At 38.1% G+C, this 17080-nt stretch overlaps 1 protein-coding gene across 1 annotated transcript in view; it reads right to left on the reverse strand.

The window, feature by feature from the left end:
• Positions 1–6126: 6126 nt before the first annotated feature.
• The window catches only part of STK3 (serine/threonine kinase 3), a 277957-nt gene continuing 267003 nt past the window's right edge, over positions 6127–17080 (reverse strand). Inside the window, exon 11 of the mRNA XM_032315535.1 lies at positions 6127–7324. Coding sequence (XP_032171426.1) covers positions 7166–7324 — 159 coding nt within the window. The 3' untranslated portion in view covers positions 6127–7165. The remainder of the gene's footprint in view (positions 7325–17080) is intronic.

Below are 17080 nucleotides of genomic sequence, written 5' to 3' on the forward strand. Positions count from 1 at the left end.
AAAAAAACAACTTCTATATTTTTCATGAAAGGTCAACAGAACATGAATTCATGCATTTGCACATTGACTCATTAATAATGGAATGGCTCTACATTTTCAGATTTCTCAGTGCATTTTGTTTTTTCACATCAAAGACTTTACTTCCAAGTGCTATTATATCTTCTCATCTGAATATTTTTGCTACGAGTATTTTCTTTTCTTCTTTTTTTTTTAGATTTTTATTTATTTATTTGACAGATCAGAAGTAGTCAGAGAGGCAGGCAGAGAGAGAGAGAGGAGGAAGCAGGCTCCCCGCTGAGCAGAGAGCCCAACACGGGGCTCGATCCCAGGACCCTGAGACCATGACCTGAGCCGAAGGCAGAGACCTTAACCCACTGAGCCACCCAGGCGCCCCACGAGTATTTTCTTTTTAACCAGGAAAGAAAGGTGTCTTAGAGTAAATGGAGGCACTGAATGCGCAGCTGCAGGACTACCCCCATCCCACACTCTCCCAACACACTAGAAAGTAGAAAGAGAATATTGACAAACTGAGAGCTTTAGTATCAACCGTTACTTAGCTTCCATTCAACTAATTATAGTTGGAAAATTCTATACAAATGTAAAAGACAACTAGTTGCTTGGTTTAAACATGGACAGGCACCGGATTTTCTTCTAGAAAAATTTTAGGACATGTTAGCTTTGAGGGTTCTCTCATAAAATGGAATAGACTTGTTTCTCTATTAAGGAAATGTGGGGTATGACATTTTGAAATTTTCGGTTACAATTGGCATTTTTTATCATGCAAAATCTGTTTCCCTTTGCTCTGTTCTCTCTCTCTCTCTCTCTTTTGGTTCATGTCCTTCTCTTTGTGAATATGAAGTGGGTTATGAATAGAAGAATAAAAATGGAAAACTACTGAGAGGTAGATAAGATTCTTGAGCAAAGCTGATCTATTGGCGGACCCAGGGCTGGAAGGTATGGTGCTTGTCTGGTCATCCTGAATCAGTTTTTGTGTAAATGTGACTTGAACAGGAAGTGCAGGGGCCAAGGGCATTAGGGTGTTCTCTAGCTTGTCTCCTTCCCAAAGAGGAAGGACAGGGGTTATCACAGTCTCCAGGAATCTCATCCCTTAGAGATCCCTCTCTCCCCAGGTGGTAATACTCATATGTAGAAGATTCCAGCAGAGTTTTAGGTGCAGGACCTCAACAACAAACCCCCTTGACAGTCAGTACCATATCTGTCACCCATAAGAACACTATGAGAAGATATAAAAATTGCACATAATAGGGAACCAGATCCTTCTAAGTGTGGTGGAAGGACCCAAACCTCCCCAGATATTTTCTTTCTTTTTCTTCTTAAGTATCTTTTTGGTTTTTATAAATATAGGATCATGGAAATGGAAGTATGCAGATCACAGAATCCCAAAAGACTATGAACTGTCAATTTGATTTTGAGCTTCCTGGGACAAAAGCATGTTGGGAAACCATCAGTGTCATGACTCATATTTTAAGGACCAAGAATGCTAGAACTTTAGGGAAACAAAACTTTAGGGGCATAAATTTGACATTTCCAGATGGATCTTCATAATGTGGCCATAGGTGTTGGCCTTAACAATATCCCTAAAATAGAAGGGAAAGTCTTAAAGAGAGTGTGTGGGGGCTAAAGGGGAAATGTTTAGTTTATGAGTTGTTTTATGTAGCAAGGAAATACTTTTAAAAAATGAATATGAGGGGGCGCCTGGGTGGCTCAGTGGTTTAAGCCTCTGCCTTCGGCTCAGGTCATGATCTCAGGGTCCTGGGATCGAGCCCCACATCGGGCTCTCTGCTCAGCGGGGAGCCTGCTTCCCCCTCTCTCTCTGCCTACTTGTGATCTCTGTCTATCAAATAAATAAATAAAAATCTTTAAAAAAAAATGAATATGATTTTCCTCAGTGCAAATCACTACCTGAGAGCAGGCCAGGCCTTAAAGGAACACATATCTGGGTTCTAGAAGACTCTAATGCACTTTAGAAATTACCATAAATTTGCTCATCAATGAAGAACAGAGCCTTTTTCTTCATTCTTGTAAAAACAATGCACTAAACTAGGAAGGATTGTTTATTTTTTAAGCTCTTGTCTATGTGCCACAAGCCAAGAACTTTGTTACTATTTTACATGCACTAGAACATTTTATCTTCATAAGTCCTTCCTTGTCACAGATGAAGACATTGAAACACAAATCAGCTGCATGGCTGTTCTTGCCCAGGGCAACAGAAGTATAAAGGAAGATCTGGGGTTTGAACCCAGATAATTTAGTTTCTGAGGCCATGTACCTTCTCCTATGCTGATTAGTGTTTCTCCAAAGTACTCATTATCCAGGACAGACTTTTAGAAGGGAAAGACTAGAACACATTTCCATTTATAAAAAAACATAGATTTCAAGGCACAAGAACTCCAAATACACCCCAATAACAAAGGAGAAATAAATCTTTGTACGACTCATCTTGGAAACCTAATGCATTCTGCTTTTTTTTCCTCCTACAGGTAAGAGGGAATGCTATTTCAGAAAACGTAGGTCCCATGAAATGGAGAAAAGGACCACATTAGCTAACAAAGGTCCTTTTCTAAGTTTTAATTGAAAAGCTTCTCTTTCTAAGATCAGTAAGCAGTCTTAACAACTCCATCCAACATTCTAAAGCCAGACCTCCTGTTTATTAGGCAATGTGGTCTAGTGGAAAAAGCAAAGATTTTGGAGACAGATGCTGGCATTGACTAGCTTTTTGACCTCATTTAATCTCTCCTGTCCTTTCCTTTCTGAGAAAAAGACTACATCTTGTTATGAAGGTTTGAGATAATGTTATCAAAAGTGCATGGCTTAGTAGATGCTCAAAAACTGGTTGATACTAGTTTTACTGTTGTTAACCATGATTACCTGGATATAAGGAGAGAGATTAGCCTCTATGGTTAATGATAGCAATTTTTTTGTTTGAGCTAACAGTATTCAATGAAACGTTTATTTACTACCAATTTTATTCTAACATCCCGGAAAACACTGTGGGGAAACAATATGGATAAACTCCAAGTTTCTGCTCCCAGGGAAACTTAAAATCCAATAATAAGTCACATAACTATAATAGAGTTTGAAAGCAGTTTGGTTTGTTGAAAGAAAGGGCTCAAATAAGGCAAAAGCACAAGATGAGGTCATGTCAGCTGGGGCACAATGCAGGTCCTGAATGCCAAGAGGCGGAGTTCATTCCTAACTGGGTAGGCAAAGTTCTGCAGGTAGACGAGCGACCCCAAAATTCAGAATCTTAATTTAAAGAGCTAAATCAAGTGGGGGGAAAAAAAAAGGTGGCAGGAAGTCTGGCTACTGATAAGATCCAGTATGAGAAGAGCATGGCCTTGAAGTTGTTTTTCCAAGACTGGTAGAAGAATTGAGCTGGTCATTTGCTTTCTCTCTTGGGGTCTTTTCATGACTCAGGAAGTGGCTGGTTAAGGTTTGAGTATTCTTTGTGGACATGGAACAGGGAGAAGTTGGCCGATTCTCGGGAAGACAAGCTACCAATCCCCAGAGTAGCCAACTAAGGTATACAACTCGAGTCCACATCTCATCAAATTACTCAAAAAGCAAAGAAGAGTGGTTCTCTCTTTAGACCCCTGATTCTTGGGCTTTGGGACCAAAAAAGTAGATTGTACTCCAAAATAGCATTTTGATGAAATACCTAATTAAATGCCTATGCCTGATAATGATTTAGTAATGCAATGTAACTCCAATTATTTTTTTAAAGGATGCTCTATTTAGAGTGTTGTATCATTACTATTTTCAGGATTTAATCATTAATCTTTAACATACAGGATAGGAAACCAAAATAGCATTCCCATTGAAAGCTAATGTGTCAGTAATTCGAAAAGATTTCCTGCAACTAAGTTAAAAACATCTTATTAATGTATTATATAATTTCCGCTAGAGAAGCTACATATCCTTCAGTGAGTAGAGAGTGATTTTTAAAGCTTGGGGATGTGATTCAGTAAATAAGGAAAGGAAAGAAATGCAAAAGCATGTAAGTGATACATATTAGGTTGTTTAGCATGGTGTCCGACAAATAGAAGTGTTCCAAATAATAGATGTTATTATTTTGAAATCCATTTAGATAAAAACATTTCCTTCTCCAATGTATATTGGCCAAATGAGCTCATCTTCTGAACATAAAAATATTATTGCTAAAATAAGCTAAGCTGTATTCTAAGTCTGTAGAAATGAGTCATCTAAATCAAAGAAAAAAACTTTCTTTCTACAGGACAACATATACAATGATGCTGGCTTTTCAGCAAGACAGAATCCTCACTCATTAGCTACAATTACATTTACAATTCTGCATTTATGAAAGGACGGGGGTGTGCAGAAAGTACACTTACCTATTTTTGGAATGTTCTCAGAAGCCAAGGTTAAGATAATAAGAGGCTTCTTCTTAAACTCATTAAAATAACTAGAAAACTCTTTTCCTCGGCACCATGACTAATCAAGGCTTACCTAGACTCGAAGCATTCTTTCATGGCTTTTGGTTTTTCAGAACTCACCATAAGTTCCTTTTTATTTGGCTGGTGGGGGGAAGGGACTGAGAAGACTGGAAGAATTTTGGAACAGATCATCCTAAAATATTCTGGAGCTTCCTGAGGCTCTAAAATAAAAATATGCTCACTGTTCTTAATTCTCTTAAATATATATGTGTGTGTGTGTGTATCAAGAATAAAAATAACAACAGGGTATAAAATCTATACATACATACAAATTACAATGTGATTGGAACACTCAGTGTTTACTATTAAAAGGAGGATTCTTGTTGAGACTGAATTAGTAAAAGTGGTTAACAGGCCTCATTGAATTAATTTGCATAAATTTTCTAATTTAGAAAACTGGAGAAAAATCATCTTCATAGGTTTCTTGACATTTCATGTAGGTGGTTTTACTTGGATGATAGCAAGTCAGCCATTTGATTCCATCAAATCAGGCAAGGTGTTAGACAGGTTACTGAAAAGAAAAACACTTAAGAAGGGGAAAAAAGGGGTCGGGTGATTGCGTTGACTGACTCAGTCTGCTGTGCCAAGTAGACTACGTAAGGATGCAGCTGAAGCATATATTGTAAGCTCAGTCTTCATTGTTAACGATCTTTAGAAACTTTCCAATATTCACCGCGGCTTTAACAAGTTTTTTTTTAAAGAATTTATTTATTTATTTGACAGAAATCACAAGTAGGCAGAGAGGTAGGCGCAGAGAGGGAGAAGCAGGCTTCCTGCTGAGCAGAGAGCCCGATTTGGGGATTGATCCCAGGACTCCGGGATCATGACCTGAGCAGAGGCTTTAACCCACTGAGCCACTTAGGCACCCCCCTGCTTTAACAATCTTATAATTCCTATCCAACTACACAATTTACTATTTGTAAGGACTCAACAGAGCAGAGGGAAATATCACTCCAAGGCAGGCCTGGGGTGCAACTGTCATTTTAAAATGGAACTGAAGCTTTCCAGAGACCTCCACCTTCCCTGGCAGTCCTTGTGAACCTGCTGGCATCTTCCTTCTCTTGCTGCCCGCCGGGTGCGCAGTAAGGTTGCATTTCCTCGCTCCCTTGAAATTAGGGTGGTCATGTGAGTAGCTCCGACTACTGGCTGTGGCCCCCTGACAGGTGTCACAGTAGGCTGGAGCTCGTGTGAGACTCGTTGGCACTCCTCCCCTTGCTGTGGTGACCACCAGTGTTGCACATGGTGACAGTCCTGCGAGAGGGTAGGGAGGCAGGGTGGCTCCCGGTTGTGGGATGGGCGGATCCCCAGGGAGAAATCACCTATCACCTGTGCTACTCTGAGCCACTGACGTTCACTTTTGTAATCCCTGCACTGGCCAGCCTGTCCTAATATACCTTCGTGCCAGAAAAAGAATCCAGGCGGTGAGTTTTTAAAAAAAGACATAGAGATGAGATGTGCTGGGTGGCACAGTAAAATTTATTTGTCTTTATGATTTACACATAGTAATTAAACACACAAAAGAACAAACACTGTCAAGATGGCCATATGTGTGCGGCTTAGGAACTGACTGGTCCCAGTTCAATCACACAAACGTTCATTCAGCTTAGAAATGAGCTTCTTTTTAATGGTTTTAATCTTTTTTTTTTTTTTTCAGTCCCCAAGGCTTACACAGTTCAGTACAAATGTTTTTGCTATTTTGTTATTGTCAGGCACATGATGTTTACCCATTCCCAGGAAATCAATGAAATCAACACAAAAGTCCTGTGACGATTGAGCACATTTTCACAGAAATAAATTTGATGAGCTTATTACAGTTTGATACAGTTCAGCTATCAGACCTATCCATGCAACACGGAACAATATTAACAAATTACATTTGTCTTAAAGATTTATTTCTTTTAAAATATTTACCGCACATTTTTGGTGCAAAGGTTCCATTGATTTCTTTGGTTTCAAACATTATAGCTCTGTGTGACCTAAATATATATAGTTCTATTTGTACCAAACATCAATAAAAACATTAAACAAAATTTCCGAAGGTAAAAATGGAATTATTGCTTCAGTATAAAAAAATATCTGGCCCATTTGGGTGTTATTGCTATTATTGCTTTGTTTCTACTGGAAAACTATCCTGGAAATCAAGGAATGTACCCCATAGCTCCCTGCTGAAAGTATAATTTGGCTGTACATTATCATCTATTAATACGCCCCTCCCTTCACCAAAGCTATCCTGATCTTGTCCTTAAAAACAAAACAAAGTAAAACAGCATAAATAAATAAGCTTACCTGGGGATACAATAAATAAGCTACTAGAAATAAGAATAAAGAATATTGTAACATAAAGCCCTTCAGTGCTGTACAATTAAACAATAGCTTCAGATTTCCAAGGTCTCTAAACACAGCGTTTGTCGTAGGACACACTTAGTGCTGGTACGCAGCTGACAGATCTAAGAGGAATACATGTCTGTTGTTTTCATTATTTAAAAATGAAAACATAGTGGCTACAGTTGTAAATTCTGCCTTTTGGGAATTGACTAGGTAAGTACCATCATCAGTTCTGGACTGCTGCCTAGCTGTAGAGCACAAATCTTAGGGATTTAAAAAAAACAGTAATAATAATATTCCTTCAATTCTTAGTGGTTTCTTGGTCTCCAGAATAGTTAAAGAAACAAACAGAGAAGAAGTGAGGCTCAAAAGTTTTGCTGCCTTCTTTTCTTTGCATCCATTGCATCCAGAATGGGTTGTCTCTTCGCAGTGTATCTTTGACGAAGCTCTTCTATCTCTCGTTCCATCATGGGGTCTAGTGCTTTTAACCGCATCTGTAGTTCTTCTAAACTTAGATTTTTTAACTAGAAACAGAAAAAAAAAAAAATGAAGACATCAACATAATAAAATGATCGACAATAGCTTAAAATCTAACGGGCTTTAGTATGAATATTTCAGCAAACTCTTTACGTCATCTCTGAAATGCAGTTCCACAATTAAAACAGGAATTCCTTCCCTGAAAAACCAAGAAGCCACAACACCTTATATGAACCTTGAGTTATCTTGCAACAAAAGCAATGAAAACAAAACAAAACAAAACAAAACCCAACTCTGCTTTTAGGAAAGAGCAAATGAAAAAAATAAGCTGATGAAAAGTTTTTTTTGTTTTTTTGTTTTTTTTTTTAAAAGAAAGAAAGACCAATCCACCAGCGCCAACACACAGACGTTCAGGATATGTTCCGGATATATTTCACTCTAATCTCTCACATCTTTGCCAGCTCTGGGGTACCACCATAATTGTGAACACTTGCAGAGTCACCCAAGAATGCGATGAGATTGAATCAGGTTAAATTAACCATTCTATCCCGCATTTTGCCAAATGCTTAAATTTGAAGTACGTGGGTTAATCAGAAAATTAAATGATCTAGAACACTTCTGTCTCAAACATTTTGATACCTTAAGGTTCTGAACTTGTGATTCAAAACATCCCAAGCCTGATATAAACAGTGCTCTATAAATTCTGACATGGGCTTGGCCAGTTGGAAGATAAACTGCCTATCAAATTTTCACCATATACATTATAGTTTGACAATAGTGATAAGATCTGACTAAATGATATATAGTTTGACCATAATGATTTAGTTCAGTTCTGCTGCCTTCTGGAAACCTTCACCGGTTTTCTGTGAGGGAAGCCTCTCAGATACGGGGGATGAGAGCCATTCCACCTAATGGGATCTCTGGCATCCTGAGCTTTACCATAATTATTCATATGTCACAATAGCAAGATATGGATTATCTCTCTAGAAACATATTTTAGGATGCTCTGAAATATATAAGCTAATACTTGGGCTTTTATCTATTAATATTAAAAAAAAATCTAAAACTCGGTCTTCTTCAGATACTATTAAATCAAAGGCAGCAGGTGGGTTGTTTAAAAACACGTAAAACCAATAATTTACTGAATGTTATTACACACTCAGCATCTTGGTAAGTACTGTAAGAAGAGCTAAGAAGCCCACTGAGCTCCCTGCCCTAAGAAACTCCCAAAGTGTCAGAAGGGTAAGATTGGGAAGATTGGGAACTAGAAACACTGAAGGACAGCCACAAGCCCCTACCACAGGCACTACGGATTACAGCGAGAGGTTTTCAAACCCACCGAGAAGCTTCTCACAGGCACATTCATGGGTACACTTTGCTGAGGAGAGCAGCCACCATTTTTTGGTGTTTTTTTAAAAAAAAAACAGATTCCCAACCAAAAAGAGAGAAGCCTCACTATAAATTCAATGGAGAGAAGATTTCCTTTAAGGAGCAGGCACCGTGTTGGTCTGTGCAAAGGAGGGTATCTCAGAGCAATAAGCAAGGCCCTGGGGAGGAAGCACCACCATTCTGAGGAAGCAGTAAGGTCACTGCAGATCCAGGGGCTGGTGGGGTTCCTAGCTGGGCAGAGCAGGGTTTGGAATGCAGGGAGTCACAATCTGCTCCAGAGCAGGAAAATTCTATGAGAAGAATTCAGGCTTGATTTTAATATGATAAAACTTGCAGCTTCTTTTTTGTTTTAATAAGGGAACTTCCGTTATTTTATGAGCCAAATCAGAAAATGCTCTCATTACTTTAGAGTCAACATGTCGATTTTAATAGTACTCCAAAATAGTACTTTTCGGGTTGATTCTCCATTTTACTCAACTTAGCTGGCCTTCAGTCACTCTTGGTTCTAAAAATCAAATCTATTCTCAATTGAAAAAGATCTGTCACCACTGAGGATACTGAAAAGAACGAGTCCCAGACTCTGAAGGAAATTCAAAAGAGGATTTCCAAAAATACAGGCAGGACAGTGTCACAGGAAGGAGTATGTGGGCTCCCAGGACGGGACTCTGAAAGTGAGCACCACTTGCTTTGGTGGACAAGAAGTTCTGGTGTGTATATATGTCAACTATGCCCTATCATGGACAGGAGCTAGCTTAGGATAACGTACCATTATACGCGTTACATATATACACAATGCACTGTGTTCTATTCTTTCTTCATTAATTTTAATCCAAGTATTAATCATATATCTATTATGTGGTCAAATCTGTTCAAATCACTGGGGGATAAAGAATAAGCCAACAGGGGGCCTTGGAGCTTTCTGAACTGTATGAACAGGTGACAGTGAGATGAAGGGCCAATACAGAAAACACACGGCTATGTTTCCCCAAGAAAGACACGCCTGAGTGCTGTCTGCATAAGTTCCAGTTTCACTTTGTCTTTTTTTTTTAGCCCACGCTAATCTTCCCATCTCTGAACTTCTATATGGCATTTATAATTTAAACAACACAATTTAGTATTTGATTGATTCTAGAGCCATTTATTATTTCATAATTGATTTTTATGCAAGAGTTTCATGTCTCCATGCCAGACAGTCCAAAAATTATTTAAACTTTAGAGACTGTACACACACTTAGAAACTATAAAACAGTGGGGCGCCTGGGTGGCTAAGTGGGTTAAGCCTCTGCCTTCGGCTGAGGTCATGATCTCAGGGTCCTGGGATCGAGCCCCGCATCGGGCTCTCTGCTCAGAAGGAAGCCTGCTTCCTCCCTCTCTCTCTGCCTGCCTCTCTGCCTACTTGTAATCTCTGTCTGTCAAATAAATAAATAAAATCTTAAAAAAAAAAAAGGAACTATGAAACAGAATTGTAGCACTAAATATCATGGCGTGAGGGTGGGTAAACAGAAATACAGAAAAACATGACTCAAAGCAATGGGTTACTCTAAGATTAGGAGAAATTACATAACAAAGCAAACAATTTTTACATTAAGATACTCCTGTAAATATCGTATGCTACTTTACTGGGGCAAATTACCAACAGTTTATAAATATTATATTACAGTAGTGGACTGAATTCAGAGAAAGAAGCTACTCAGAAGACAAGTTTCCCTCTTCTAATAGACTTTTATATTTTCAATATGTAAAATTTGTGACAAACAGGTCTGTGATGTTGGAGAACTATTACCTGGCATTGTTAGGGAATTAGGCGTTTCACATAAGTAAATTCGTGAAGTATCTAAATCTTAGTTTTTTAAGTGATTAAAAACTTCATTTCACCCACTTTGAAAAGAAAATCCTTATAAAGTACTTTACAAATATGTTGCCTTCTAAAGCAGAGGACCCAGGACCTAAAGCAACCTTCCTTTGATGATAAATCACCATTATTAGTTTCTATCACTAATCTGTGCTGTGTGCTAATTTTCTCTCTCCTTTTTGGCTTTTTATCTTCATTTGAGAGAAAGCTGTCAGCTCCTTTTCATGGCCTTCATTAGACATATGTCATTCTCCCTTTACTGCAAACTTGTTTGCCTGCTGGGAACTAGAAAAGCAATTAATCTTATAAGGCATTACACTATATAAGAATAAATACATTAATGAAAGCTTCAGACTGTTTCAGAAAAGACAGAACATGATTTTAGTGCTAAAGCTTGTAATACTTGTTTTTTTTGTTTTTAATATGATTTCAGATTTGTGGCTCTATAAGATCAAGGTTACAGGAAATTGGACACCTATATAACAAACATATATAGTTATGTTTTCAGGTGGGCTATCCGAGAACTCCAGAACACTCACTTATTAAAATATTTATTCTTTTTTCTGGACCAAGCAGTGCAGATTCAGAGATAAACAAACACTCTACTGCCCACAAGGACTTTGCAATCTAGCTGGAAAGAGGTCCATGCACAGCTAATGCACCGTAGGATGGGGACTCTAAGAAGATGGGCAATAGGACAGGGGACAGTGGAAGCAGCATGAGTAGAAAGGTGTAAGGTGCACAAATGTCTGGCATCCTCGGAGACCGCAGGTGGCCACTGGGATGTGAGGCGCACCAGGAAAAGAGACAGGAAGGAGAGCAGAGATCAGACTGCTAAGGGCCTTAGGCACGTTGCTACAGACTTTCTGTAGCCAAGAAAGAAATGCTAGACAGTTTTGAATATAACTGGTGACATAACCATATGTGAGATAGAAAAATATATCCAACAGCAGGTATAGAAAATGGATTAGCATGGGGGGGAAATGGATGGAGGAAGGCCTGTGAGCAGGTCACTGCAAGTGTCTAGAGAGAGGGCGAGGACTGGACCAGGAAAAAGGAAGTGGAGACTGAGAAGAAGGGAGGGATCTGAGAGAGCTGGAAGTAGAACTGATAGGGCTTTCTTTGTTGACTGACTGATTAAGAAAAATCAGGAAGAAGGAAGGGCTAGGGTGATTCTGGCTTCAAGGTATGGTGATGAGATAGAGATTGTTCTCATTAATAAGGTAGGGGAGTAAATCAAATTGAGTTTTAGTCTTGTTGAGTTTGAGAGATAAAGCGTCAAGGTGGGGACATCAGATATGGATTATAATTTGGAGTTTTGAAGCTCAGGAAAGAGAATAAAGGTACAGATTTGGGGAATCATCAGCATTTAGGCTGTAACTGAAGCCCCTGATGAGGGTAAGATTATGAAGGTTTTCTCCTTGATCTTATGATCTAACTATGGTATCCAATAGAAAATCATCCCCAAATGTTTGCTTTTGTGATCAGAGGCTCTTCTCTTTTTGTTAACAGAAGAGGAATGCCAGCAGATTTCTAAGTAACTAGATTATGGTAGCACCTAGACAAAAAACAACAACAACAACAAAAAAAAAGCAACAACAACAAAAAAGTGAGGTTAACTGGTAGAACTTTCCACTTTTTATACAGTGGGTATGATTTATAGACATGATTTTCTGGCTGGGTTTTGACTCATGATTAAGCCCTAATAACATATATTTAGCACTCTGTATTTCTGTAGCTATTGAGCCTCCCACAGATATGAAAATGATTTGGGGAGGAAAATGTGGGCAGAAGCAGCTTTTCCAATCTCTTGGGAGAGCAGAACTGCTCAATGGCTTAGTAGTAGACAGGGTTGCAAACCAGATAACATTTTATGGACACACACAATGATAAAAATGGCCCTATAATATTAAACAATGCCACTATCACCCTTATAAAATACTAATCAAAATTAAAACAATTTAGGGGGCTAATGAGGATAATATTAGAAGGAAAAGTTAAGCTTCCTGAATTATTACCAATATCATTGTGACAAAAGTTTCATTCACTAAAATTAGGTTTCTTGAAAATCTTCATAAAAAGGGAGGGAAATCACTTCAGAATTTTTACGTGTATGGATCAACAGAGCTTGTGGTAAATTAAATTGAATTTATATCTTTTTAAATATAGGGAAATAATGTTACTTATGAACCATCTTTCTACAATACAAGGAACATGAAGTAGCTACATTACCAAAGCCATCTGCCAGATGACTAAGTCCAAAATAAATGCAGAGTAAACCAGAGTTAGAATATCAAGTCTGGGTCTCCATTTGTCAGTTGAGAGTTCCAGAAGTGAAGTCAGTAAAGAGAATTTTAGAATATGCATACGTTGTGGTTTTTACTGTATGTGAACAAATGTGCAAAAATGAATAATCCATCCAGAAATGGCTTTTAAGATGCTCTAGGCTAATTCTATTTAATGAAATTTGGTTTTGAATTTAATGATAACACAGAACTCATACAACTAACAATGGTTGTTAAATTTTCGGGTCTTAACATTCTGAAAGAATACTGTAGAGTCTGACAATTCTTTGAGACGTTAAGGATGTGGGACCTGATTAAGAGACTCAATGAGCTGAGGCACAGGAAGAGGAAGGGTTTGAAAGCAAAGACAGAACTTCTTCAAATACACAGTCACAGAAATGGAGATGAGCATCTGAACAATATGGTTTTACGACCTGAGGCAATGTTTTCCTATTCACAAGAAGTTTTGCTTTTCTTGGACATTTGAAATGACAAATACCAGGGGGCAAGGCATCCTAAGGGCACAGTATAAAATCAATTTCCATAAAAAGAGTTTAAACTGAGGTCAGGTAAATTGAATCACAGGGGCCTCAGAGAAACACACTGGTATCTGGGATTATTAAACATCACCACATACTAGCCAGGTGTTACTTAACAGGAGCAGAAACTACAAGGCTGGGTTATGAGTTAAACCTCACTGAATCTTACTGCAAAAGCAAACCTCAGAGAGGATCTACTCCGGCTTTCTTGTTTTGGCTGAGAAAATGGGAGCCAGGTTGCTCAAAATTACACTCCTGGTTGATGGCAGAGATACGATGCGACCTGACCTCGATTGAGATCAATGCATTTTTTTCATTATACCAAGTTTAATATTTTTAATCTAGCACTCCCAGAGTGTTCTAAATGTTGAGTCATCATGAATAGTGAGGGTGTGCTGCTAAGAAATTTCTAGGGTCTTCAACCCGAGCTGTAAGGAAAATGGTTTTTAAGTATTCAGCTATGAAGGCCACAGTGAAGGGAAAATCCTACAGATGACATTTTTAGAGAGCAGTCTTTTAGAATGAAATAAACTGCAGAAATTTAGCCAGAGGTAGAATTACCATCCTCTTTACGTTTCAGGACCGTTGGTAGACTAGGATTTCCCCGCTCTTATAAAAAGTTTGTTTAAAACAGTGAAAGCCTTTAAATAAAAACCTCAACTTTTAAACAAAAATAATTAGATAGATGAGTAGATGGATGAATTGTTTGTAAGTTAAATGAAAAAGTCAAAACTACTTTTCAGAAGTCAACATTTGTTTGAAACTTGGTATAGTTTGGTACATAAGCAACAGTTTGAATGTGCAGCCCATTTTGTTAATAATTGTCCTTGATTATCACATTTCATCCAGGAGTAAGAAGATTATAGGTCAATATCCAAAAAAATTATATCTCTCAGTATTCCTTAAAAAGAAAAAAGAAAACCCAAATAAAAGAGATACAAATTAATAACTCACTTACTAGCTCTTGGACAAAATAGCAGCATAAACAACTCAGTGACATGAGAAGATGGAAAATAAGACTAAATGTTATAAACTGATAATTTTGACAGGTCATACTTTTAGCCATTAGAATTATTTCCGAACCCTGTGACAAGTATTGAAAAACTGCTAATTACTGATCAGGAAGAGTTGCCACTAACATTAGAACTTTCTGAAAGTTTATATATCCAATCTACTATAAAAACCCAAAATATCACATTTAAGCGATAAAGGCAAATTACTTTCTAAAATAACATTGTCTTAAAAGCTCTTGGAAGAAAATACTTAGATTTTCACATTATTTTTTGTCAAAAGTAGTCCTAACTACACGAGACTTTTTAAAAAGTCTTACTCTCAAAAAGTAGCAGAAACAAGATTATGAAGTTTTTAAATGCATAAATGTGATAACATTTAAGACTGAATGGGTCCACGAGTGGCTGGTATAATCAGTCTGTCAAAATAAACCAGACACCATCACAATGAAGAAAGTGGTCTGATATGTTAAAGTTAACACATTTAGTCAAAGAGTCAATCAAGAAAATCCTGTACAAGGTTTGCTGTGTTTACTGGGAAAACAAACTCTTCCTAGCAACTGTTTAAATAAATCTCACAGATGCTGCAGACCTTATTAGTGGCTTGTGATTAAAAAAATATGGATTGTTAATACTGTATCCTGACTCATCTATTTTCCCATCTGCTAGCAATTCTAACAATATGAACTATCAACAGAATGGCTAACAACAATAATTTTCTATGGCAATTTTGATGCTGAATTGCCTATAGCATTTTGTAAGATTTACCAGTGCGTGCCTCAGACTGTTTTGAGTTGTTTGTGGCCTGGAGCAACATACTCCTTTTCCCCCTAATATTTCATTTGAGCTCACATTTTTACTATGTTGAACAAAATCTGGTTTGGTTTTACAAAACACTGTTCTTGGAGGTTGCCACACTCATTTTGCTAACAATGGGAGTGGGAAACGCACCAAGGTTAGTACTAGCAAAAAATCCAGTCAAATCCACTGATTAGTTTAGAAATATATATAAACAGGTAGGGGGCCTTCTTCCATAAGACTGAACAACAAGGATAACAGATAGGACACTTAAAAGTTAAAAACAGTTAAAATACCAATATATTAAGCCATCTCCTGATTTAGTTTCTGGGCTGAGAAGAAGACAATAAAAGAACTCTCAAGTCAATCCAAACTAGTATGAAGTTGGTTAAAGAAAACCATACACACAGATTTAAAATATACATTTACAAAAACAATGAAGATGGTGGTAATTTCAGATACTTGACACACTATAGACTAAAAATGGAATTCTTCACTGTAAATCCCTTGTAAAATATGCCCTTAAAAGCTGCATTAACACTAATCTACTGGCAGGGCCTTCTTCCCAAAATAGACGCTATTTACCTACCTGGATGGTGGATTACACGCAAGGTTATTTGAGCTGAGTGGCCCCTGTCTTTTGCTGATTGACTAAATGACCATAAATATTCTGGGACTCTAACTAGAAACTGCCATGAAGCATCTGTTTAACCTCGAAGCATCTAGAGTAAATTGAAGACATTTCGATTTTCTTTGCATTCCCAAAGAAAAGGGAGAAAACCATTTCTTTTTTTTTTTTAAAGATTTTATTTATTTTTCAGAGACAGAGGGAGAGAGCGCGAGCGAGCACAGGCAGACAGAGAGGCAGGCAGAGGCAGAGGGAGAAGCAGGCTCCCCGCCGAGCAAGGAGCCCGATGTGGGACTCGATCCCAGGTCTTGTGGATATCAGCGGAGGAGAGGGAAAAATGCCAACTACTGATCATGTACAATGTGTCACACAGTGTCCTAGGTCCTGAGCGTTAAGTCATTTAATCCTAGCAATTACCTTATGGGGTAGATATTACCAACCCTGTTTTATAGGTCAGGATGCCCAGAGAGACCAAGTGATCCACGCGAAGTCACACAGCTAGACGTGTTCATGCAGGTCCTCACAGACCACATCGAACCCACTGATATAAATTGGGACTGAAGCCTACCGAGAGCTGTTTCTTAGGTCTTCCAAGAACTAAAAGCACTTCAACATCCAGATAGCACATAAAACAGTTCCTAACAGATTGTTTATAGATTAAAAATAGGGACACACTGCTTTTAAAAACACTATCTTTCCTCCCAGTGGAGTATTTATAAGTTATTAATGTATTTTAGCTACAATTGGTCTTACAAAACAAGCACCTATATGTTTAAGCATTTAATTTAATCAGCTCTCTAGCAAAATAAACACATTTCTACATAGAGATTTGGGACAGGTGCTATAATTTAATCAATAAGAGATAAGCCGTGACAAAACCAACAAGACATGTCCCCTCACCCCTCCTTCCCAGCCCCGTTGCCTCAAAGGCAAGAATTGGCTTGTGCCCATTCAGACTGTCCCATAGTTGTTTTGGTGTCGTGTTCAGCTTGCATCTAGCCATGAGCTATGGGCTGAGGAGCATTTCCACCATGACCCTGACCTGGAGAAATGTGAGCCATCCATATGGGAAAAGGAATGATGAAATTTTAGTTGCATTCCTCAACAGCAGTCAAACACCCATTCCCTTTATGCTTTTCAGTTTCTAGTAGTAGTTCTGCCTGCTAAAAATATCAGGAAAAAGTTAATTCATGCATAGCTCTGCTACATTGTAAGCAGCTCTAAAATTCTAGGCCCAACACAACAAGATCTGAGTAACTCAAAAACCAAAGTACTAATTAAATCTTTCTAGATCTATTAGGG

The sequence above is a fragment of the Mustela erminea genome, chromosome 16 (genome assembly GCF_009829155.1).
Source record: "Mustela erminea isolate mMusErm1 chromosome 16, mMusErm1.Pri, whole genome shotgun sequence".
Taxonomy (NCBI): Eukaryota; Metazoa; Chordata; class Mammalia; order Carnivora; family Mustelidae; genus Mustela; species Mustela erminea.